We start from the raw sequence: 26,529 nt of genomic DNA, 5'->3' as shown, positions 1-26,529 counted from the left end.
CCTGGTATACAGTGATTAGGACTTAAAAGTAAAAGTGGTTAAGGGAAGTGAGCCATCGTGTTCCTTATTTACCTGGCACCAGGATGCACAATGTAAACTAGGAAACAAATGAAGGCCATGTAATGGTTTGCTAGGAAACCTTGGGTCCTGCCATTCATGTTAAATGACACATATCATCTACTTAAACATTATTGCAGACCAAGTACATATCTTCATGGCAATAGTATTGCTTACTGGCATTGGTCACTTTAACTTGGACAATAAACTCTGCCCCACTGAAGAAAGGGCAGTTAAAGGTGTTGACTTGGCCTTCAAGTTCTTCAGAATACTATCTGACCAAGCATCTGTTGGATGTGCGAGACAAACAAGCCTGATCAATAGAGGCCTCACATTGCACCTTACCAGTCATGATCTGCTGCTAATGAATTGATACCAGACACCACAGCATGCATTCAGAGGTCTTCTAAAGTCCAAGCATTGACATGTTAGAGCTGTGTTGATGGTATAAAGGAGACCTACACAACAGTGGGCATGTGGTTTTAATGCTATGTCTAATTGGTATATACAGGTTAGATCACATTGAAGGCCTGTTATATTTGCCCTATGGTTGCTTAATGTATCTAACTGTAAATATTAGGAAACAAGATGCATTCTGGTCTATGATTTCATATTCATCTGTTGATCTCGACACATGTCTTCATTATTGAGCAAGTATATATACAGTTATATTGGATATATTGTAAAGTATTATGTTTTATGAAAATAGATATTTATGATTCTAAAGTGCTCTGGTGTGTGTATTTCATCTAGTAATAAAGTGCTGTTTAGTGGAGGTGTTGAGGAAGAGGCTGGATTTTTAGTGTGGAGGGCCAGAATGGGGAAAGATGCAAACTAGGTACTGGAGCCAACTCTCCAGCAGTTAGCAGTATCTAAGGAGAGGTTTCCAGCCTGAGGCTGCAGCTAATGAAAATCCCATGGCCTTAGCATTCGCACACCAGACTAGAAACTTCATGGTCATTGTGAAACCACCTTAAATTTAATCAGGGTCACAGGTCACAGGGATGCTTCACCACTCATTCTCCAACCACTATAAACAAATTTAGGGATTATTTATTTTTAGCAATGGTGTGCATCTACAGCAGTTCAACTGATACCCAGATGGTTTTGCTGAGATGCCTGTTTATGTATTTGTGCAGACTGGAAGGAGATAAGTTAGGTTTCTTTGGTCTGTCACTGATTACTGAGTCAGTTTTGCATATGCGAATGTATTTATGTATGTACTGTATGTATGTAAAACATTCCATGGGTAGATGAATTGGGTGGGTGAGTGGGCAGATGGATAGAGGGATGGATAGATAAATTGATGATGGATGGCTGCATGGATAAATCCTGTTTCTAAGTCTTTTGCCCTATTTTGGAAGGTTAAGAGGAGGCAGAGAAACATGCACAGATTATACAGCAACTATAGTGATATTCAATAATTTAGACCTGCAACTCTCTTTACTTATCATTGCAAGTGATGTGCTCAAAATGTAGACCTATTGATATTATTATATAATATGACTGAGATCCACTTAGCTTTCTGTAGCCAAAGCATAGGGTCAGAAAGAGGACAGTCACCCTATGTTCACCCAACATCCCCCTTCCACACAAACAAGCACACATATACATTCCACCTCCCAAGGATCTCAGAAACAAACTCAGAATAAAATCGCTTCCCAGACTGCTTCTGTCCTGTCTTCTGACCCAGGGGTGATCAGCTGTCAGTCAAACCCTCAGCTGGTCAGCATGTCGGACAGCGAGAGCGAGAAGGAGAAAAGCCTTCAGAGGAAGAACCATCCCCTTTTTTGCATGGGATCAATTCTCTACATTCAGGGCATGTAATTGAATTACTGCCCTTCCCTTTCCTCCTTCACATTTTAATGCAAACCTCAGGTTAGCTCGCCATTTGGAAGTGCTGATAGAACAAAGACCTCTACATATGTTCAGCGAGTACATAAATCAGTTTGCTAGAAGCACACAGTGGTTTCATTGTTCAGAGAAATGGTGAAAAACAATTGGTTAACACTGCACGCTGAGCAGATAAGCAGACGATTAAACATTATTATTTATTAGGGTTTGTTTAGTAGCTATTTGTAACTTTTATAGCCTACCTTTACTAATGTCTTCCCATAGAGGACTATTCATATAAAAAAAGAGATAGGTATTATGACCAGGTTAAAGACAACTGTATCATAGTCTTTAATCTGCAATAATGCTGAATAGCATTCAGCACTGTATGTAAAAACTTTAAATATCACAGTGTTAAATTGTGCCTCAGGTGTCTCTTGCCTTAAATGGGCTTTTCGGGGCGATATGGAAAAATAGATCACCGGATACAGAGAATGAAAGGAGAGTGAGAGGATGTAAGGAGGGTTAACCCAACAATAGCAACTTGAGAGTTAAAGAGCTTAGAGGGCTCACCTTTAACTCTAATTTCTGCACCCAGAGCTGAGCAGGAACTGCAGTCTCACTGCACAACACAAAGAGGGAGGCAGAGTCTGAGACTGTGGACCACAGACTGGACTGATTTCCTGCACAGGGTCATGCCAGGGACAGGTTCAGCAGCCTCAGGTTCAGGAAACAAGAGCAGCCGAGAAGTCAGGTTGACCAGGAGGGAGAGGGTCAAACTTCTAGTAAATCCAAAGCTGCTGGGAGTTTTATAACTCAGGAAAAAAGACTTTATAATTTCTGACCTGTATTCGTATTTGACATGAATATGATTCATTTTTTTACATGAATCATATAAATTGTGTCTTTGATCAACATAAAACTTTTTGTATTTATTTATTTGTCATTTAAAATATTGTGAACATATTTTAACTCATTAGACCAGTTCTGGTAACTTTATAGGACAAAGTGTGTAGTGTGTTTTTGAACTGATTTCAAAATCTTTATTTAAACTTCAATCACTTACATGAATTTCTGTAATGGAGAGTTGGCCTGAAAATGGAAAGTGACCCTCTTTTGGAAAGAAAGGCCACATTTCCCCCTGTCAGGTTCATGGTGATGAAGCTGTTCTTTTGATTTCAGTTAACTTGGCATTTCATATGGCTGTTTGGGAGCCAGTGCTGTCAGTGTAAAAGAGAAAATAGCAGGCAAATAACTTTTAGTGCCCTGTCTACATGTTCTGTTCACAGGAATTAATTTTCTCCTCTGGGGTTTTGATTTTGAACATAGTACATTCCAAGTTTCACTGGGAATGCACTTTTGTGAAATCTGAGTCACTGAGACAAAATCATTTACATGGACCAAACACATATTTTAGAATTGTTTTCATAATTATTTTTGTGATATTTTGCATTACTCAAGCTTTTAAACTGTTCAGTAGTCCAGAGTTAGCCTATAAAACAGGTATTTTGTGTATGTTTATTTTTTTATTGTTGCACACAGTCTTTGCCTTTTCCCTTAGTCCTTTAAAGGTAATGAAATAATAGAAGATGTAATCGAATAATGCAAGCTCTTAATGCTTAACTAAATCTCAAAATAGTCCCTAAAAACTTTCTTTAACAATGTAAACATTTATAAAAGCTAAAATACAACTCAAACACAGATACTGCTATCTGTGCCAACACTGTTCAATCTAAATTAATATAGGAAAAAAGAACTATGATAAAGAAAGAGTCTAAATGTCTAAATGTGTTTCAGGGGCCGTTAGTGTAATGTTGTTCACTTTCTTTTGCAATTTGCAGTTTCTCCTCCGTCCCACGGAGATCTCAAATATAGAGAAGTACTAGATACATATATGAGCTACACCTGGAACACTATAAACCGTGTACTATAAACTTAAATATGCGCGAGACGTGCGGTGAGTATAATAATAAAACTGGATTGTATCTAATGATATTAATACAATGCAAGTTCATATACACGGATCACACACACACACACACACACACACACACACACACACACACACACACACACACACACACACACGATTATTTTAAATCCTTAAGAATTAGCAATAATGTTTTACTGTAAACAAACTAGTTCCAAAAACCCAGACGATCTGCCAGTCGTGTTGCATTTAACACCCAAGCTCTAATTATAAATATATATCATTTGCATTGACAAAATATTTTACATTTCAAGAACATTTTATAACAGCTAGAGTTTTTATTGCTATTGCAGTCAGCCTGGGCGCTGGGTGAGAGAAGCGCGCGTTCTGGCATCCTCTGTGCGCGTTCACGTCGTTTCCACTCTAATCACAAGCTCCAGTAATTAACATCTGCACTTTCAGTGCTTTGTTTTCTGGGTCAGTGGTAACCGAATTTGTTTATCGACTTATAAATCATTCATTGCGTTCAACTACAGTTCCCCTTTTATTGTCATATTTGGGCTAATGGTCAGATCCTCAAGAAATCCTTCATTGATCATAATTTATTTCACTCATTCATTTAATTTTTTGGATGTCCCGATTCTTAAAAATGGCGTGATCAGATTAATTTATCATTCAATATATTATACTATTATATTCATAGGCAATTCAAGAACATATACATAGCTAAGTTTATATATAGAATGTCGCGATTTAATTTGCAGTTATATTATCCGTTCAGTGAGTTTTTTATGCACACACGCATGCACACACGTTATTTTCAACACGTTTTTTATACCCAAGGTGTTTTTTAAGACAGCCAGCAATGCTGTAATTACGATATGAAGGTTATTTGCAGGATCCATGCATTAAACAAATTCCACTATAATGACGTCATGGGACATTGTGGAATAGTTTAAGAATCCAGTGCGGAATAAACCGGCTCTTATTCTCCTCGCTGCTTGCCTAAATGGCTTTGCTGTTTATACACTTGTCCGTCAGTCGGTCTCCGTGTGGCCTTCCAGGTATCCAACGAAATTATAAGGCGTTTTCAAACCAGCGAAAGCTGTGTAAGTGCCCTGTGTTTGGAGATTGCTCGCAGAGATTGTAACAGCAACGTCAAAATCAACAGTCATGAGTTTCTTGAAGAAGGTACTTACAGCAAACTCTGAGTGCGTGCGTGCGTGTGTGCGTGTGTGTGTGTGTGTGTGTTGGAGACTGTGTTTTTGCATTTCTGTGCTGGATTTAAGATTTTATTCTATGCAAAAAAAAATAAAAAATGCAAATGCAATGCAAATTTAGTTCAAATATTTTAATTGAGCTCATTCTGTTCGTTAATCGCACACTGCACTGTGCTAACTTACTATTAACTAACTAACTAATACTAACTATTACTAGTACAATCTATCTATAAACAATGAATGCTCGTGAAAATGCTTGTTTTGCACCCCTTTCTAGCCGCCCAACAATCCTTATTATAAAAAATGACAAGATGTTTAGTGAACAATAATAATCTTTGAAATGTTACTTTTTTTATGTAAATGACAGTGTGTACTCGAGCTGGCATTTATCCACACGTTCAAAACCATGTAGATCAAATCCATCGTCTTCTGAACCCATGCTTCAATAGGAAAGATAAAGTATGAGGAATTTTAAACTTTTGTGCAAAGAGGGTCAATAATCACAAAAGTGATAACATTTAAATATGGAGCTAGAAACCATGCAAAGCATTGAATATTCAATATTTAAGACATTGAACATTTAAGTTCTATGTTTTCACTATTCAAAAATATTTCGAAAAAATTTTTTTATACGAAATGAAATCCCAATGCGCAAAAAAATGCTCGACGTGGTCTAAAACCTCATGTCCCAGTAATTGATTGCAAACCTTTTAGTATTTAAAGAAACCAAAGTCTCCAGACGTTTGTGTTTCAGTAGAGTTTAGTCCTGAGGCTAATGATGTCGCACGTGTGATCTTACTCTTGTACAGTAATATTTGTGTTAATAATAAATGATAAATAGAACTTTAAATAAGGCAGCACATACCTATTTTTAAAGTTGAATTTTGATATTGTATTTAATGCGTAACAATCTGGGCTATAGCTTATATTCTTAAACTGGATATGTTTTAGGATATTGAACAAGCTGGTGTATATTTGGGCTAGAAGATGTCAGCGCTGATTTTGTTAGACTTTTTATATGAAGTAAATTAATTTGTCAGTCCGTATGTCAACATCTCCTACAGTTCACAAAAGTAAGAAAACAAACGGACTTTGCTGTTTTACATTCAACAGCTTTTATTTGTTTGGACAGATCCAACAGTTATGCTTAAACATGCGCGCGACGTGTTACTGTGGATATGTTTTATTTAGAAGGAAAACTATAAATAAATATGCTATGCAACATGAAACAAAAAAAAAATAGAAACTACTACTACTATTATTAATAATTTTTTTTTTTGGCACGTTGCTATTATTATTATTATTATTATTATTATTATTATTATTATTATTGCTGTGGTTATTATTATTATTGTTATTATTATTATTATTAGTAGTAGTAGTAGTAAATATAATAATAGTATTAGTAGTAGAATGCTCACAAGGCCCTCGTAAATCGGCTGATTAACTGATAGTGGCCTACAATTTTACAGAAAATAAAATCTCAACAACTCTTCTTTTTCTCTAGAAAATAGTAATTTCTATATATGTCTGGATATAAATTGTGTTTCTGTAGGTTATGTATATATTTGTAAATTATCAAACTACATAAATGTAAAATTTGCATTTCATATTAAATGTTTTATTATACGTTTTGAATCAATCAGTTGATGAGTTTTTTATACCGCATTAGTTTTGTAAAGTCTGTCGCACCTGGAGGTCTGACGGGATTTCGTCTGTTTACGGGGGATTTTGACACGCACTTCCAGTATATCTGGTCAAGTTTGAAACACGGAGCCTGGCACTCACTGTTTACCTCCATGCAACCATGTTTGTTAGTAAATATGTGTGATTTCTTGTCTATAAAATCATGCTCATGGTGGACCATTTGAAACTTATTGCTTGAGCATTTTCGACAAACAGTTCATTGGGCAGACAGAAACTCCACGTGATTGAATTCTTGCTAGATTGAATCAGACCGCTGCATTCTCTCTCCCTTTGCTTCTCGTTTCACGGCTCTTTGTTTCTGATCGCTGAAATCCCACCCACCTGAAAATGGAGACGCTGCAGGAGGGGGGGCGGCGGCGAAAGCGTCTCCCTCTGTCGAGCGCGCACAGACGCTCGCGCTGTTACTGGTAGCCAGCGCGCGCGATCGAAGGGCCGCAATGGAGACCGAGAGCTGTTTGTCTTTCGTTTCACCGCCGCACAGGACGACGCCGGAGCAATCTCCGGGTCTGGAGCACAACTCCGCACGCTTCTTCCAGTGCGACGAGCTGCAGAAGTCGCCGCACGCACACGTGACGCAGAGGCACGGCGCGCGCGCGGACTTCTTTGGCGCGCGCTACGCTGCGGACTTTACGCACAGCCTCGGCGGCTCCTCGCCCAGAAAACACGCCAAGTTCCAAGAAACCGCCGCGACGGACCAAAAACCCGCGTCCATACCCGAGAAGAGCTCGTTTTACGACAGCACTTCCATTGGTGAGTGAGTAAAGCTCGAGACGGAAAATGTTGCTTTCTCGAGACAGCGGTAACCTCCTGTGTTACAGTACACCGATTTAATAAACTTTATTAAACTCAGCAAGCAAATAAAACAATAACAGTAACCGACAATCATAATCATCATGGCCACTGATATACCTATGTTTCAGGGTTGCCAGAGCTATTTCTGCTTTACACATATTATTTTAATGTATTCTCTAATCCAGTCTCTAAACAAAAGGTATTATATGATATGCAAATCATTCATGAGAAATGGCAAAAATATATTATAATTCTCTAAAACATGAACGAACTTCAATTTGATCATTCTTTTGACATGCGCATTATTGAGAAAAAAAGAATACTGTGCACCCTCCTGATGTTCCGCTTTATAAAATATTAGTGTTGAAATAATAATAAGTAATAATGTTTAAATAAATATAGTTTGTTTCTCTTACAACAACAATAAATAAAAGATTCGTTTAGCATGCAAAATATGCTTTAATAATTTGTCCTGTTTTGCGTTATAACCCTAATTTGAGATTTCACTGAATGTATGTTTTAAAAAATGCGCTAAAACCTTTGGAAGTACGCGAGTTTGAAACCTATAAGCGAGGATTTTGATCGCCATTGCAAAAAAAAATAAATGAATAAAGCGCTAGTAGTTAAAACTAAAGCTAACAGTAATCATGGAGTTATTTTTGCAATGACATTAAGCCTTTTTTAGCTCGTTTATTGTTAAGGTTATTTAAAATTGAAATGTTTTGATTGTTTTTTCCACACGTTTTTGGTCATTTTCCATGATTAGTGTGTTTATTATTATTATTATTATTATTATTATTATTATTATTATTTGTAGTAGTGGTAGTAGAAGATCAAACAATAACAACAACAACAACAAAACAAAATACATAATAATTTTAATAAATATAATAATATGTTGTTTTGAATGAGGCGAATATTTATTATTTATTTCACCTGTATTTACAAAATCGTTATCAATCAGCAAAATGCGATCAGGACCAAGATGCGCATTGTATGTGCGAAATTGTAATGTTTTAAGAAAACCTTTGTAAAACTATTAATAACTATTTAATATTATCATTACTATTATTATTGTTACTATTATTATTATTATTATTATTATTATTATTATTCAGTAACACCGGAGCAATATTGTTTTTCGCTGTTGTGTATATTTCTAAACCAGTTGTGGACACTATTGCGATGTCCTTCCTGATGAGCTCTGACACTCCAGACATGTTCTGAACACAAACAGAGACTTCCGGTCGTTTTAAATGACTATCAGTAGGATTGTGTTAAAGCTAGGGAGCTCTGTCAACTCGTATTACCTAATTGAGGAATATTCTATGTCTGTTTTGGACAATATTTAGGCCATTAAATGTTCTACATTTAATCTACTAAATGTGTCTGTGTGTTTTAGTCTACACAGTGATATCAGAGATTCAGTATGAAGACATTTTTGTTTAGTCCTGAATCATAGCAAGCACAAATCATTTTTTTGTACACAGGGAATAATAATTATTTATGTTTAATGCAACAAAAACAAAAAAAGAAGAAAAAAAACCAGAATCTGGTGTTTGGTATGGATGTTGTTTATTCACAGTTTCAGGATACAAATCTTTTTATGTAGTGTCAGTTACAATTACTTAGACTTTGGTGAGAAATTTTGCTTACAGAAACCTGCAGAAGAGAAACAAACATTAATGTGACATTTAGCCCAAAGCCCAATAAATGCACTGGACATGACACTGTTGGACATTTCAAGTGATTGCGATTGCCAGTGGTTTTTATTGACTAGATGTATTTTCACATATAAGACATTTAGGCAAATGAAATGTATTGGTTGAAAAATGTATATATTACTTATGTGCCTGGAACTATTTGTTTGTCTGAAACAAGCATTAAGAAGTGTTTTGAAAGCATAAATATGGTTAAAAACATTTAGCATTTTTTGAAAATAGAAAAACACGTTTTTTTGTTTTTTTTTTCAAAAATATTTTTTTCAATAAATAAGGCTTCCTTGATTCCTTAAAAAAAATTACTTGGTACATTTCATTACATACTTGGCTCTAAATTAAATATTTTACAGTTTTCCCAGAAGAGATAACCAGAGGACCACAACAACAACAACAAAAACACACACACACACACACACACACACACACACACACACACACACACACACACACACACACACACACACACAAGCTACTTGTCTTCTATAAAAACAAAACCATATATGAACAAGTCCTGCTTTTGCCTGGCATAAATATGAAGACCTATTTGCAAATGTATGTTTGTCGTGACCTTAGTGGCTAAATCAAATTAGTGTCAAGTTGAAAAAAAAAAGATTTGACATTTATTTTGTATTACATTTGATCTTTTCATGGACGATGCAAGACCTAAGGTTGCAACCTCGTATTCATTTCATTAGCTTAACTTTCTTTATATTAATAAAATACTTGCAATATGTGCAGAAAACAATGATAATAAAATGTTATCTTAATTTATTCATTGGTTAATTGTTAGTGGATTATATGAGTACTTTGGAAAATGCATCCTCTAGAGACTAAATACATGGCTGTGTTTATGTGCAACGCCAAGTCCTGTTAAAGACACTCCCCCAAAGCCCCTTTACTCCAAAGCAAACATGGTAGGCTTATTAAACTCTTTTTTTTTTTTTTACAAGAAATTTTTATTTTACTTTTTGTATGTAGCATTTTTTTTTTTTACATGTCATAAATAATTTTATTACCTATTTAGGTACAACAACTGAAAACATACAGATAGCATTTTATCAAAAAGTACATTAAATAACAGAATTGCTAATAAATATAACATATCAGTGTATGTACTTTTATATCATATAAAACTTTATCATATTGTACTTTTAATGGTAATCATGCTCATTGCCAAGAATATCTAACATAACCTTTATCAACTTAAATCTTTGTCAAGTGCAGTAATATATATCGTCTTCTTATGAACACAACATTTTTGAACATGAGCCCAGATATCTTTCCACATTCGGAGACTGTTTCCCTCACAAAGCACTAGACACTCTAAATAAAAAACAAACCCCAGATATTTTTCCTTTTTTATGTAGTAAACATTTTTTTATGTTTATGGTTGTGCAAATCCTTTAGTTCTGTGTTTATATGAACCAAATGCAAAACCACATTCACTTGTTTATCTTTGTAAATAATTCATTCTCAGTTCTCTCGTGAGTGTCTGTGCCAAAATTCATAGCACTGCTTACTCGATGACATCTGCTGAATAAAGTCAGTTTGCATTCTATTTATAAGTGTTCATATTTAAATATTTTCCACAGTAGTAGCTTAACAAATTACCTTCGACCAAACTACCTTCTAATGCTAACATTAAGACAATAATAATACATTTTGTTATTATACTATTCATTGATATTAATGCAGTAGTATACCATACCATATAGTAATACATTATACCATAAAATATTACACAATACTTTAATAAAGTACAGCTCCAGATCTAAGGCCCTGGTTTGATCCTGAGTTGCTGTGTGTGTCTGGTTACTTGCCACCTCGTGAAAACATGCTAGTTGCCTTGGACACTGTAAAATGTCATTTGTGTAAATGAGGGTGTGAATGTGTGTATGAATAGCGTCCCATCCAAACTGTATTCCCACCCCACACCCAGTATTCCCAGGCCTGGATCCAAGTCGATCCTGATATACTTTACTACTTATAGGAAGTAGTACATTATAGAGTATGTACACCATAAATACTATACTACACTAAACATTTTTCTTATTATTCATCATTACAATAAACTTTAAAATGCAGCCTGCAACTATTTTCTTCTTTTCTATGATCGAAATATGCAAAACATTGAGAGAACCAAGTTTTTCCTTGTCTCTTCGGTCCTCAGTGGGGGAGAAGTCATTACCTAAGACTCTGGCTTATCCTGTTTTGGACTCTGAATGCTGTGGCAAATTGAAAGAGTCTTCAGATGGATTAAACGAAGGGGACTCCATTGCAGACTCAATCAACCTGTCAGGCAAGAACAAAAAACGAAGAAACCGAACCACATTTAGTACCTTTCAGCTGGAAGAACTGGAGAAGGTCTTTCACAAGACACACTACCCAGATGTGTATGCACGGGAGCAGTTGGCTCTGAGAACTGAGCTCACTGAAGCACGAGTGCAGGTACTCTATAAGCCTTTGGTACACAAATCGATCTAACCCTAAACTTTTTTATTTTATTCTTTAAAATCAAATGATGTAACTGGAGTCAGAATAAATTAATCTCGTTATTTTATGTGAAAAGTTCAGGATCATCACTGCTATTGGATTTTATGTTTATAGAGCTGCTAATGTTTTAAAGTTGAACAATTTTAGAATTGGGGATTTTGCAGACTAAAGGTATTTCTATAATCTTTTGTCAGGTGTGGTTCCAAAATAGACGAGCTAAATGGAGGAAGCGGGAGCGCTATGGTAAAATGCAGGAAGTGCGAAATCACTTTGCCGCAACATATGATATCTCCCTGCTCCCTCGCTCCAATACCTACCAGGTACGCACAAGCTATAACATTAATGTGTTAAGAAGGCTACACCAATGTACATGCTGCTGATCATACAAGATTATATGTATAATTATAAGTAGAAAGCTTATACAATATTTAAGAAATAGTCTATAGATTATTTGTCATTATTTATTTATTTATTATTTGGCCTATTCATGTGTATGCTTGTCTCTGATCACATTATGCATTCATTAGACTTAAGTTGACCTCAGTTCGGACTCAGCTTAACACCTTTGCATGCACATTTCTTACATTTATCATCTCTCTTTCACTTCATAGATGCAGGGAAACCTGTGGCCTGGAGGAGGAGGTGCAGGTGGGGCCAGTGGGGGCTGCGTCCTGGGCACAGACAGCATGCCTTCTTCCTGTATGGCTCCTTACCCTCATCCCCATGCACACCACCATGCTCATGGGCTTATGGGAATGTCTACATCTCCAACTCACCCACCACATCATCCTCATCCACACCATCCAGGCATCAATGGCCTGTACTCTCTGCACAGCTTCCAGGGAGGTCTGGGGGCTCATTCCTTTGAGCCCAGCCCAGAGTCTGACTACAAGCCTTCAGGCCTAGTGGCACTGCGCATGAAAACCAAAGACCCTGGCAGCCTCTTGTCTTGGCCAACGTGACTGGTAGTTAAGTAGGACTGATCCAACTTATAATCAGTGGATTCACACAGAAATCCAAACATTCGAGATCTTCCATCATGCATGAGGAACAGTTTCGGTCCTGATCCTTTCATAGATTTGCAGTTGATGTAATAAAAATAACAAAAATAAATGCCACCTGTATATGCTGTTTCTGTGTCCATACAAGAGCATGTATTTGGTTGCTGTCAGTCTTTTGAAAACATACATGCAGAAGGTTGCCTTAATGTTAAAGATTTAAAAGAATGTATTCACGATATAAGCATCACTGTCCTAAGAAAATAATAGCATTTTTATTTAAATTAGTTAATCATATATTTCCAGTGTATATTGATTTTTTTTGTAGTATGACAGTCAATAAGTGGCTTTTATGTTTCAGATGTGCAGCCATTAAAGTTCATTTCTAATTACAAAGGTTTTTTCCCCCTGTTCCATTAAATCACAGCACACAGATAATTCTGAGTTTATAATATTCTTGTATATTTAGTCAAATTTTAGCACTCAGTAAATGGCTTTTCTGTCAAATGATTATAAAACTTTCTTTCTTTCGGTTTTCTATTAGGGGTCAACACAGTGGATCATCCGTATTCATGATCCGCATGTTCGATTTGGCACGTTTTTACACTGGATGCCCATCCTAACGCAACCCTCCCCATTTAATGATTATAAATAGTAATAAATAGTTATAAATAGTATTGAACTTTATAATCGCACAATTAATATCAGTAATTCACTTCAGGGCATTCACTTTCTGCCACCAGATGTCAACTGAAAGATTACAAAAATGATATGTTTCTAACTTTCTACAATAACACTATTGTTATGCACTATGTATTTAAAAAAACATAAAGCAAAATAAATGAAATTAGACACAGTGCTGCAGAACCTGCAATTTGCACAATGAATTATTAATACTGGTCTTTCCAGAAATATACTTTCAATTTTTTTTCAACCCTGAATATATAGATCATACATTTAAACTAAAACTAAACTGGAAATCTTTCATGATTTCAGGCTGTTATTACTCTTAATTTAACCATTGCATTTAAATCATAGGACATGCAGAGCCATCAACAAGAGTGCAGTGTGGCCTAGTATGTATTTGGTCTTGCACTAGGTGATTAGGACATAACAAAACATAATACAAAAAAAGTAAAACATTGTACAGTTTTAACCTGTTCAAAACCAATGTTCTGATTATCTGAGTAAAATAATAATGCTTCATTTTTTCCATTATATGTTAAACATCATATCAGTGCTGGACCACAAGTGACAATCTGGCATGCCATATCATGTTATAGAAAGAGAGAAAGGACATGTGTTTCCAATAAAGGCATTTGAGTAAGAAAGAGAAAGATAGAGAGAGGGGAGAGAGAGAGAGAGAGAGAGAGAGAGAGAGAGAGAGAGAGAGAGAGAAAGAGAGAGACCCTCCACACCCACAACTTTTAGTTGAGGATTTTAGCCTGGTCCTTTGAGACAAAGCCATGCTCCAGCTACACAGGCTTGCTTAAATTAGTGTACTGATAATAAATAAATAAATAAATAAATATTCTTTCAGGCTCCCTCATACAACACCACAACTGCTTTCTCTGCATCCGGTCGTATGCTTTCTACAAATCCACAAACACACAATGCAACTCCTGACCTTCTCTATACTTCTCCATCAACATTCTCAAAGCAAATATTGCGTCTGCGGTGCTCTTCCTCAGTATGAAACCATACTGTTGCTCACAGATGGTCACCTCTTCTCTCAGCCTGGCTTCCACTACTCTTTTCCATAACTTCATGCTGTGACTGATCAACTTTATTCCCCTGTAGTTACTGCAGGTCTGCACATCTCCCTTATTCTTAAAGATCGGTACCAGCACACTCCTTCTCCATTCCTCAGGCATCTTCTTACCTTCCAAACAAATTTTGAACAATCTTGTTAAAAACTCCACTGCCATCTCTCCTAAACATCTCCACGCTTCTATCGGTATGTCATCTGATCCAACCGACTTTCCACTCTTCATCCTCTTAATCGCTGCTCTCACTTTCTCCTTACTAATCCTATCCACTTCCTGCTTCACCATCTCCACATCATCCAACCTTCTCTCTCTCTCTCTCATTTTCCTTGTTCATCAGCTGCTCAAAATACTCCCTCCATCTTCTCAACACACTCTCCTCACAAGCCTAAATAAACAAATAAACAAATAAAGAGAAAAGTAACATTTCCGTGGGATATTATATTAGGGTCGTGAGGAGAGTGTGTTGAGAAGAGCTAATGAACAAGGAAAATATAATAATAATAAAAAAATAAATAATAACAATAATATATATATATATATATATATATATATATATATATATATATATATATATATATATATATATATATATATGTGTGTGTGTGTGTGTGTGTGTGTGTGTGTGTGTGTGTGTGTGTTGGTTGTATGTTTACATAATAATACAGATGGCGACATCTTATGGACATAAGATAAACATGCTGACTTGCTTCACGTAAAGGTCACCGGTTTTAGATATAAAATAAAAAGATTGCCATATTTTTACATAAATAAGTGACATTATAATGACTAATAGTTTAATTTTGCAGCGTATGCACATATTTTTTCAATAGTAAATATGGCAAAAATTCACCAATATCCTTTTCAGGATTTTATTTCCGCATGCCACGAGGACGAAGCATCTCTAAGCGAGGAGAAGTCATTCGGGCGTGTAGGGACTTCGGTGATTGATGTGGGATTCAGCCAATAGTATTCCAGTCTGTCATCTTAGCAAACCAATCAAATTCGTCGGGCAGGGAACGCCGTAGTCTATACAAGATGGCGTCTGTGGTTGTTTTGCAGCTATCATATTAAGCGAATTGCAGTATTTTGTCGTTCGAATTAATGAGTTTTGGTAGTGCGGACGCTTCGTAATTGTTTGTTACAAGCCGTAGAGTCGCAAAATATCCAGCATGAAAGGAAAAGAAAGGTCGCCGGTGAAAAAACGCTCGCGGGCCGTGGACGATGTTCGAGACAGGGGAGGAAGCCACCCGAGCAGCAAGAAAATGGGGGTTGTGGCGATTTCTGGCGGAAGCAACAATGGAAATAGCTCTTCCAAAAGCGAAGGAGGTTCGGCGAGAAGGGGTTTGCTCGGAGACAAAAGGGACAGTCGGGACTTTGACGGGCATGTTTCAAGTCGCACGGGAAACAATCACAGCTACACCAACCCCGTCGTTAGCGCTAGCAAGAACCACAACGCGAGCCTGTCGCTCGAAGCCGCCGCGAGAAGCAACTCGCGCTCAGAGCAGCGCAGCCAGCTCGCCGCCAACGAGAGTGAGTACAAGACGCTAAAAATAAGTGAACTGGGCTCGCAGTTGAGCGACGAGGAGATCGAGGACGGCTTGTTCCACGAGTTCAAGAAATTCGGCGATGTGAGTGTTAAAATTAGCCGCGTTAACGAGGAAAGGATCGCTTTTGTGAACTTCAGGAGGCCTGACGATGCAAGGGCGGCGAAACACGCCCGAGGTCGCCTGGTGCTCTATGACCGCCCTCTGAAAATCGAGGCGGTATACATAAACAGGAGGAGAAGTCGATCACCCGTGGAAAAAGACCACTTTTCTGCCGTGGCTGGCCACAGACATTTGCACACCCAGAGGCCTCTGTCCCCTACTGGACTCGGATATAGGGACTACAGGCTCCAGCAGTTAGCACTTGGTCGACTTCCTCCACCCCCACCACCTCCCTTACCAAGAGAGCTAGAAAGAGAAAGAGAGTTTGCCTTTTATGAAGCTAGAGCAAGACCCACTTACATTGCTGAACGAGCTGCTGCTTTTCGCGAAGAGGACTTTATTTCTCCCGAGGATGACCAAAGAGCTAACCGAACATTGTTTTTGGGAAACTTGGATATCACAGTGACTGAAAATGATCTGCGCCGGGCATTTGACCGCTTTGGGGTCATTACTGAAGTGGACATCAAGAGACCCAGCCGTGGCCAAAACAGCACATATGGATTTCTTAAGTTTGAGAACTTGGACATGGCCCACAGAGCAAAGATCAGCATGTCAGGAAAAGTGGTCGGCCGCAATGCTATTAAAATCGGTTACGGAAAAGCAACCCCTACAACACGCCTCTGGGTGGGGGGCCTCGGACCTTGGGTTCCTCTGGCTGCGTTAGCAAGGGAGTTTGATCGTTTTGGCACTATTAGGACTATAGATTACAGAAAAGGGGACACATGGGCCTACATTCAGTATGAGAGTTTGGATGCTGCTCAGGCAGCTTGCACACACATGCGTGGTTTTCCCCTTGGAGGCCCAGACAGACGACTCAGAGTGGATTTTGCAGACACTGAGCACCGCTACCAACCGCAGTTTCTTCAGCCGCTTCCCCTTCCCCACTACGAGGTCGTGGCTGAGTCCTTTGTTCACCGTGCAACCCCTGAAGCTATTAGGGTCAGAGAAAGAACTCCACCGCCACTGCATTTTAGAGAACGGGAGCTTTATGCCGGTGCAGAATGGCCAGCCCCTGCTATCCGTGAACGAGTAAGAACTCCTGCATTCGAACCTCTGGAGCACTTGGAACGAGATCGGCGGCCCAGAGAGCCATGGTCGTTGGAGCGGGAGCTGCCGAGCAGAGATGCTGCTAGAAAACGGCGCCTTTTAGAGGATGGACGGCACCTAGACTGTTCACCCGACAGCAGCAGTGAATGGGCAGTGCGGCGTCGACGAGCTCCGTCCACTGAGGGCAGCCCAGGAGATAGCAGTCGTGAAGGACGCTTCAGCGACTCTGAGCGGCCAACGAGAGCAGAGAGGCCGTCACCAGCCAGAGAGAGGCGCAGCAGCCTAGACAGGGCTCCTGGAGAAAAGCGCCTCAAGAGCAGCAGCAGTTTGTCTGAATCGAGCATTGGCACAAGCCCATCAGAGAGAAAACGCAAAGCAAATGAAGCAAGCAAAGGGCCATTAAAGAGAGAGCGAGGAGAAGGGAGCTTCAAGGGTGGTCAGTCATCCAAGCAGGACACTGGTGGAAAGCTGAGCATGGCTTGGAATGGGATGCTGCTCCTAAAGAATAGCAACTTCCCAGCCAGCATGCACATCCTGGATGGTGACTTGACTGTGGCCAACACCCTCTTGGTCGACGGCAGCACGGGAGGGAAGGTGACGCAGCTCCGCATCACACAGCGTCTTCGGCTCGACCAGCCAAAGATGGATGAGGTGTCACGCCGCATCAAAGTGGCAGGCCCAGGCGGGTATGCCATTCTCCTTGCAGTTCCTACCAGCTCAGAGGACACATCATTCTCCTCATCGACAGACCCAGCATCTTCGACTCAGCGTCCTCTGCGCAACCTGGTCTCGTATCTGAAGCAAAAGCAAGCAGCTGGGGTAATCAGTTTACCTGTGGGGGGCACTCGCGATAAGGACAACGCAGGGGTGCTGCATGCGTTCCCACCCTGCGATTTCTCTCAGCAGTTCTTAGATTCCTCTGCAAAAGCTCTTGCCAAAACAGAAGAGGACTATCTTGTCATGATCATTGTCCGGGGAGCATCCTAACAATCAGAACACAAATGGAAAAAAAAAGCATTGTTATAAAAAAAAAAAAAAAACCCCGAAATGTCTCATTTGCATGCTCTGTTAAGCCTGGTGCAGCATAGTTTAAACAGTTATTGAAAGGGTATGTGTCATCTGTTCTGCCAAATGCAATGCATGAAAAAAAAAAAACATGTCTCATATAACATAATTGGTTTTCATATTGCAATATTTGCTCACCATTGCAAGCGAGTTTCTAAACCAAATCATTGTGATACTGTGCAACTGTTTGAAAGAGTGAAAGATAAAAGGCAGACACAATTTGAAAACTGAAGTTACACTATACACTGTACTGCTTCTACATGTTTGTTTAGCCATTAGATTGTAAGCAGTTCCCTATATGGATATTAACAAGAATGTTGGTTTATGTAGGTATATTATATATATTTTTTATTTAAAAAAGAAAAAAAAAGATTATTGAGTCATTGTGGTTTAACGCTTGGAACAATCAGTTAATGATGATGAGGAAGTGTAACATAGGCCTAGATGTGTAGTTCTATAGTTCACTTTAAAGCAGTCCAGGTATTTCTCACTTAAAACTGCATGTTGACTGTTGTCCTGTTTTGAAACCGTTACGGGGTAGTTCACAGTTCAAAAGTGTGCAGATTATAAACTAATGTATAAACAAGTGTACTTTAGTATTGAAGTGTTTCAGTGTGTAACCGGGCAAGCATCTAATGAGGCTACAAATGGATGTTTTGTTTTTGTTTTTTTTTTCCTTCAGATTTTATTATACCCAAGGCATCTTATATGAATCAGTGATTATTTTGGTCTTCTTTTAAGTCTAATGTGTTTCAGAGCCACCATTTGCACAGGCCATTGCACGTAGCTCATAATATAGATATCATCCTGTAATTGTCTTTTTGCATTTGACAAGTTCATCAGAGAAACTAGTTCTATTGAGACATTTTCATTTTCACTTTTGCTTCTTTGCTTTTTTCTAATAATTTCTGTTCAGGATTGATAATGCAGTCAGCCACCCATTTCTAATGATTTCAATGCTTTTATTGTTTTTTCTTTTTTATGTAATCTTGCCCATAGAACACAGTGCAAAAATCAAAGAACACTTGATAGAATAGCAATATGTAATGCATGTGGCTTTTTCATTTGTGTCAGCGTTGGCATCAGTTTTGTTCTATATGCCACATTAAAGGAATGGTTAAATTGATGTCCAGGTACCGAAATATGACTGGAAAACTGTTCCTTCCAATTTGATAAACATAAATGCCTATAGTGATGTAAATCAACTATGATCTATATTCTGCATATATTAACATGTTAATTGTCAGCTTAAGGCATACTTGAAGCAGGGCTGTGCAATTAGAGGTGATTCAGAGTGTTTTATATTTTTCAGTACAATAACTGGAGTGCAGAAACACACAGTGCATGGTCGTGTACTGATCAAACCACTAAAGAGTAATTAAAAAAAAAAAATAGATTCAAAGTTTTGTTGGAGTATGCCGAATTGTGCAGCCATAAAAATTAAGTATGTTTTAGGTTGAAAATAAAAAAGAGATGTTTGAATAGTCTGTTATGGAAATATAGCATATAACTTTTCTATTTTCCCCCAAATCAGAATGTTTTTGCATTACTATCAATGTGGAGGTTATTTTTTTTTTTTTGCAGTGTATTGAATCTGATTATTAACAACTGTGTTAATTCCATCTGTATTATGCCATCTATCATTTTAAAATCACACTAAATTGCATTTTTAAAACAGATTGGTTTGTGAATTAAGCTAATTATGCTGTTCTATATGTATGGAAGAGTAAGAAATACTGTACTTTCAGTAGCCACCTCTCAGGATGAAAAAGGAACTTGCAACAGAGGACTTCCCATGGCTGGAATCAAAATGATTGAGAGAAATATGAAAGGAGCCCTTTGGATACAGAGTGGGGCAAGAGCTTTCCGTTTAGTGATTGTGTATTCTCGCTGAGAGAGCAGCTTCACACGTGTGTAAATGTTTTTGTGCTTACACTTCCCATATTTAAACGGAAATATGACCGTCTTGCTTTGTGGTGTGTTTACCTGGTTTCTTGAAGGAAAGGAAAAAAAAGAGGAATCGCTCATTCACATCTCGCACAGCTAAGAAATAGCTGTCCGTATACACAAAAAGTGCACTGGCACTTATTTGATTTTGTCTTACTATCAATAAATTGTTTCATTTGAGGGAGAAATGTTCATTCGTTGGAAATGAATCGAAGACCATCTCCCACTGCTTTGCGGTTGTGTTTCGATGGAATCGTTGCTGCTCATTTCTGCTCAGGAAAAAAAAATTTCCCATATGTGGATCGGTGATGACATTAAGAGCCAAGAGCGAGAGCGTTTTATTACCATGTTGTCGGTGTTTTCCAGCCGTATGTCCCGGAGTTGCCCGGCTTTGCTAATTAACAGCCTTTGCACACTCCTGCCCCTTATTCCTGAGGGAAGCGAAAGCAGAAATAAGGGGCCCTTTTCTACTGTGCTCTCTGTAGCAGGCTTGGGCTCTGCTGCTGACCAAAGTCAGAGGGGAGATGTTGATTGCACAGACCTTCAGATAAGATGCGGGTTTTGTTCCAGCACTGCCACTGGTGTCCTTCAAGGTTCTTCCCTACCTGCATCAGCTGGAAGAGATCAGGTCTGCCGTAACCCAACTGCTTTGCATTGGCAGCAAGACCACCTGCGAATTAAAGGTCAAATTTGAATGCTTTCTGTTTCGGTGGAGCAGGCATTTGTTTACCCCATCCTTTTGTTTTTTGCACATTTGATTTTGTTTTTCCACACCATTGAGATCAGTACAGGAAGAGGATTTCCATGATCAGAAAAAGGAGAGCAATATAGAAAGTAAAAGAGCCCATCTAGGCCCTGAAGGAAGGCTGATAGATTTGTCTTCCTCCACTTGCAATCGTGACAGAAGTATTAAATCTACACCAGTCTTAATTTGACCTCAAATACAAGTGTTGTCAACTAGACTGCGATTTACAACAAAGAGCACAAGAGTTAACACATGGAGGAGGCACTTTCAAGAATCTTCAGCTGGAGAGAAAAAAAAAGACCTCCCGTCCTCCTTAGTAAGCCGATGTGTTCACCTTCATCAACTCTCCATCAGGCCATCCAGCAGTGAGTGCCTGTCCGGTGGTGAGTAGGGCTAGTGTGTGTTATACCAGGGCCGTTTCTCAAAGCCTGGCTGCTGAAGGTAAGTATCAGTGCAGGACAGAGTAACACACTCATGTAAGGTTTAAATGTTTTGGCACTAAACTAACAGTTTAGAACTACAGATTATATGACCCCATGTAGCTGCATTATCAACAGGAGAAAGTATTTTTTAAAGTTGTTTTACATGTTAATTTTCATCAATATGCATATTAACATTTTAACTTTGTTTAATGGCCTGTTCAGTAATAAGTAATGAAACAAAATAGTATTCTCTATACTTCTTAACTCTTAGCTGTAAGTTTAAAAAATGGTTTTCCAGACAGGTTTAATTTATATTTTTTTCAAAAAATTAACTCAATGTTTCACCAGTATGTGGGGAATAACTGCTTTAGAGGAGGTAAGTCTTGGATATATGGGAATTTTTGTGGTCAATTACTTTTAAAGCTGCTTTTTATTTCAAGACTGATTTGTTTTCAGATAACAGTCTCTGGGAAATAACTCAATTTGTGTTTTCAGGTAGGTTTGACTGATTCCAAGAGGGAAAACATATATAAGAAATATATAGTATCACACTGACTTGCTAAATAAATATATACATACACACACACACACACACACGATAAAATCTCTAAAATAACTGACATGAATGCTTGTGTCTGGTCAGTTCTTTAAAACTCCATAGCCTTCATCCAGATTTTAAAATGGCATTTTAAAAAGACAACGAAAGTATTCCCATCAGCTAAATCTGTTCGCACTATAATCTGGTGTGAACTTTTCCGCACAGATTTAGCCTGTGGAAAGGCTTTGATTGTTCTCTGAATGATAAATGAGGCGTAGGATTAGGTTTTAGAAGTGGACATGCTGTTGGTGCACAGACACGTCCATGACGAAATATATTAAAAATAACAAATCAGATGTGCTTTGTTATGGACCTTTTTATATTCGCATTATATCTCACCCACCAGCGGTTCTCAAACCTCCTCATGGTTTCCATTACGCCGCACAGGCTAAGTTGTCCATGATTTGTTTTAGAACAGGAAAATTTGAAAATAATTTGCGAGAGACAACTATTCCCAAAGATCTAATCTTGTATAAGCAAAACCATAGCATGCTGAATAAGATTAATAGCTGTAATTCACTGACAAGCTATACTATATATAGAAGAATATACAAATCACAGTTTATTATGGAGACCAGTAAAACCTACATACTTTCTTTCCTGGTACATTTATGTGAAAACCAGAAGAACTGATTTCAATTGTCTTTTTAAACTTGGAAGGTAATAAAACAGTATAAATGAAATATGTGAACAATATTAGTCAGCAAGAAGAATGTTTTTAAAGGTATGATTTATTGACAGTATATTATCTTTTGTAACTGTTTAATAGCTGCTGTGTGTGTGTGTGTATATATGTGTGTGTGTGTGTGTATGTGTGTGTATGTGTGTGTGTGTATATATATATATATATATATATATATATATATATATATATATATATATATATATATATATATATATGCGTGTAACAGTGCACAAATTCTTGGTTCATTACAATTTCATTATGGTTATTGGGGATAAATGCAAAACAAAATTGCTTGACGTTTTTGTTAATGCAGTTTATTATCAACATTTGCGAACATCAAACACGCCTGTTTAAATAATTATTTTATAAAATTAAAATAGAATAAATCTAAATAATGCAATACATTTTTTTCTTATAATGACTAATCAATTAAATTGCCACAAATTAAATTGATTGAATAAAATTTTATACATGGGAAAATTAAAGTTAAGTTTACATTTGTCAGACTCTATTTGGTTAATACAGATGTGTATGCAAGTGTGTGTGTGTTTACATAGTGTTGAATTTTTTAAAGATATGATCAAAACTGTTCTTCTTATTTCAGCATACTTTAACAAATGTCTTCATTCCTTCCATCCTTCCTTCATTCACTCCCTCGATATGCAGAATTGTTAGGATTTTCTCCTTTTAAGAGAAATTCTTGATGCTGGACATAAAAAAAAAAAAAAAATGCTAAAGAATGCTAGCGGCTAGCACTATAGATTCTTTAGCGTTTTCATGCATGCGCAAAACAAATCTTATTAAATTATACCTCGTACTGGAAATAAGTGTGCTGAAAATTCGAGGCGGAGACTAAACAAACTTGCAGTTCTCCACTTAAAATGTGTTTAAATAGGGAACTTGTAAAAGGATTGCATTACTGAAAGCCCTGTAACGGAAAAAATTCTGTACGAGTAAAGAAATATTTGTACACATACACACTATATATATATATATATATATATATATATATATATATATATATATATATATATATATACACATATATATACACATATATATACATATATATATACACATATATATACACATTTTATATATATATATATATATATATATATATATATATATATAAAGTGTATGTATGTATGTAGTGTATGTATGTGTATAAATATTTCTTTACTCATACAGAAATATATATATATATATATATACACACACACAACCAAACACAGAGATGAGTGACATTTAAAAAGGTCTATATCTATCTATTAAAAGTAAAAAATTTCTATTGATGCCACATAAGCAGCTTCAATGTTATTCACAATAGAGGTAAGATCATCATTCTTCTAAAAGAATTTACCCTTTTGGCGTTGTGGTCATGATGTTGGAGAACATTGTCTAAACAGTGGTCCATAATCTCTTACTGGTGTTCACTATGGTTTATAGCTGGAGATGGAAAGCCATAGCTTGTGATTTACTGTATATACGTGCTCACTAAACTGGAGCCATTGTGTACTGTACATGTGGGGAGCTGTGGGAAGTAGTCATCTTGTTGGAGAATATTGCTGTTAGGACAGAAATGCTGGTTTGTCAGAATTACTTTGTGTTAATTTGCTGGGACATTTCCCAACCCTGGTCATGGAGTCTGCATTGTCTTTCTCTTTATTGATTCAACTAACCTGATTGAAAGTCCTTTATGAATCGAAGTCCTTCATGAATCAAGTTGCACAGGACCAAAAAAAAAAAAACCCGGACACCACGAGTGAAGCTTGGAGCCGGCAAATGGGGCCAAGCAATGCTAACAAAATGTCCCCCACAGCAACTGTTTTTCTGTGTTCCTCAATTTGCTTGTATATCTACCAATTAGACATTATATTTGACATCTGCTTAGAAATATATGAATTGATAAATCTGCAGTGCTTCCTTAATGGTATGCGGGTATTGACTTGTGTGATATAATGGATCTGATGACAGTATGGCATTCATGTCAGTATGATGGAATTTGGGTATTAATCAGTTTAGCAAAAGATTAAAAAAAGATTTTAAATCTCAGGAAAGCAGAGACATTCTGAAAGATATATACTGTAATATTTTAAACTGTAGTAAGCAGCTATGCGAGTGTGGACTGTAAATTTGATGCATTATTGTTTATTAACATATTTCTATTGTTCTACTGCACAGTAATTGTTTACACTGAATCCTTGCTAAGGCTGATGTGAGCAGCTTGTCTCCATGAGCATGAGCACACTGGGTAATCAGCTTTCCTCTTCCTTTTTTTATTTCACTGTCTGTGCTGTAGATATATTTTTAATGTATTTATTTTGTAACAGTGCCAGTGGTGGTATTGGATTGTGAAGTTCAGTGCAGCTCCAGTTCATCACGTAGTCCATAAAGAACCATGAGCTACGATTATTGCATCCACATCGTAAGTAGTTGAGCTTTAGTTTGTGTGTGTGTGTGTGTGTGTGTGTGTGTGTGTGTGTGTGTGTGTGTGTGTGTGTGTGTGTGCTTTAGTACAAACTTTACTAGGTTTGTTTTTGCAATTACTAATATTAATTGTAGAGTTTGTTAAAAGGTAGTAGTATGTTTTTAACTTCTGCCATTTCTAAATGCAGATATTTATGTGAAATCCCAATAAAAAAAGCAATGATTTCCTACTGGTTTGTGTTGTTACTTTCTACAAAGCCAACCCTCAAATTCATACTAGAATCTTATCAGAAAAGTGCATGTTAAATAAGTTTATATGAAACTCAGACACACTTTTCATTTGCTTTCATTTCAGTTATGAAAAACTTTACAGTTGAGAACTTGCTGTAACCATTTCCAGAATTTACAAAGTAAAATACATCCACATATAAAACATTGACTAAATGTCCACACACAGTGAGTAGCAAGACTACACTGAGTGGACACGTTTCTTACTCTACCTTTTATTTAGATTTGTTCTTAAACTGCATTCTGTGACTGACAGACAGTTTGCCATTAAATATAAATTTCTCTGGCCCTGTGAGAAAAAGGGCCTTGGGTGATTAAATAAACAGTGCTTTCCTACAGCACTTAAAACTCTTCCTTCAGACATGGCCTAAAACATTACAATTTACTTAACAATCAGAACAAAACTCATATTCAACAGGAGTGCATTTAATTGGTGCTCCTAAAAAGCAACTTATCACCTCAGTCTTTTGTCACGTTTTGATCATTGTGGGGAATATATATATATATATATATATATATATATATATATATATATATATATATATATATATATATAAAAACAAGCACCACTGTACTCCAGCATACTCGAGACAGTACATATAATTAGCACTCTACAGTAAATGCAGTACAATGTCTGCACCACTAGAGGACTCTGTGACAAAAGAAACAGTGGCATCGAAGAAGCAACCATTAAATAATCACTAACAAATCTTTTGATTTTAAACATAAATGAAAAAAGTGAAATTCTACACAAGCCTGAGGGTAAATGCAAAAACATATATATTTATATATATATATATATATATATATATATATATATATATATATATATATATATATATATATAGTCTCTCTTGCATATTTGGCTCATATCTCATTAGTTTATACAGTTATAAAGTAGATAAAAGGCAACTATTGGTGTAAAACAATATACAACTGCTATTTCATTACAAATTACAGATTTCAAAAACAAAATGTTGAACAATTGTGTAGCCTCAACTACAGTGCCCTAATTTTATTTATTTATTTTAAACTGAACCCTCAAAATATTCTCACTTCATTCATGTTTAAAGCGG

General features: G+C 37.1%; 2 protein-coding genes and 1 long non-coding RNA gene across 3 annotated transcripts; all 3 read left to right on the top strand.

Moving 5' to 3' along the window:
- Positions 1-6,803: 6,803 nt before the first annotated feature.
- alx3 (ALX homeobox 3) lies at positions 6,804-12,866 on the top strand. Its single transcript, XM_046871709.1, has 4 exons — positions 6,804-7,497; positions 11,431-11,708; positions 11,948-12,073; positions 12,365-12,866. Exons 1-4 carry the CDS (start codon positions 7,185-7,187, stop codon positions 12,713-12,715), a joined length of 1,068 nt encoding a protein of 355 aa, XP_046727665.1. The 5' UTR covers positions 6,804-7,184; the 3' UTR covers positions 12,716-12,866.
- A 2,657-nt stretch (positions 12,867-15,523) lies between these two features.
- On the top strand, positions 15,524-20,465 carry rbm15 (RNA binding motif protein 15). Its single transcript, XM_046871395.1, has one exon. The coding sequence runs from the start codon at positions 15,690-15,692 to the stop codon at positions 18,258-18,260; it is 2,571 nt and encodes an 856-aa protein (XP_046727351.1). The 5' UTR covers positions 15,524-15,689; the 3' UTR covers positions 18,261-20,465.
- A 3,448-nt stretch (positions 20,466-23,913) lies between these two features.
- Positions 23,914-25,395, top strand: LOC124400349. Its single transcript, XR_006928369.1, has 2 exons — positions 23,914-24,989; positions 25,069-25,395. It is a non-coding gene; the product is annotated as an uncharacterized LOC124400349 (long non-coding RNA).
- The last annotated feature ends 1,134 nt before the right edge of the window (positions 25,396-26,529 follow it).

This window comes from Silurus meridionalis, chromosome 17 (genome assembly GCF_014805685.1).
Source record: "Silurus meridionalis isolate SWU-2019-XX chromosome 17, ASM1480568v1, whole genome shotgun sequence".
Lineage (NCBI taxonomy): Eukaryota > Metazoa > Chordata > Actinopteri > Siluriformes > Siluridae > Silurus > Silurus meridionalis.
The sequence above is the reverse complement of the archived record's forward strand: the minus strand, read 5'-3'. Positions and strand labels throughout refer to the sequence as shown.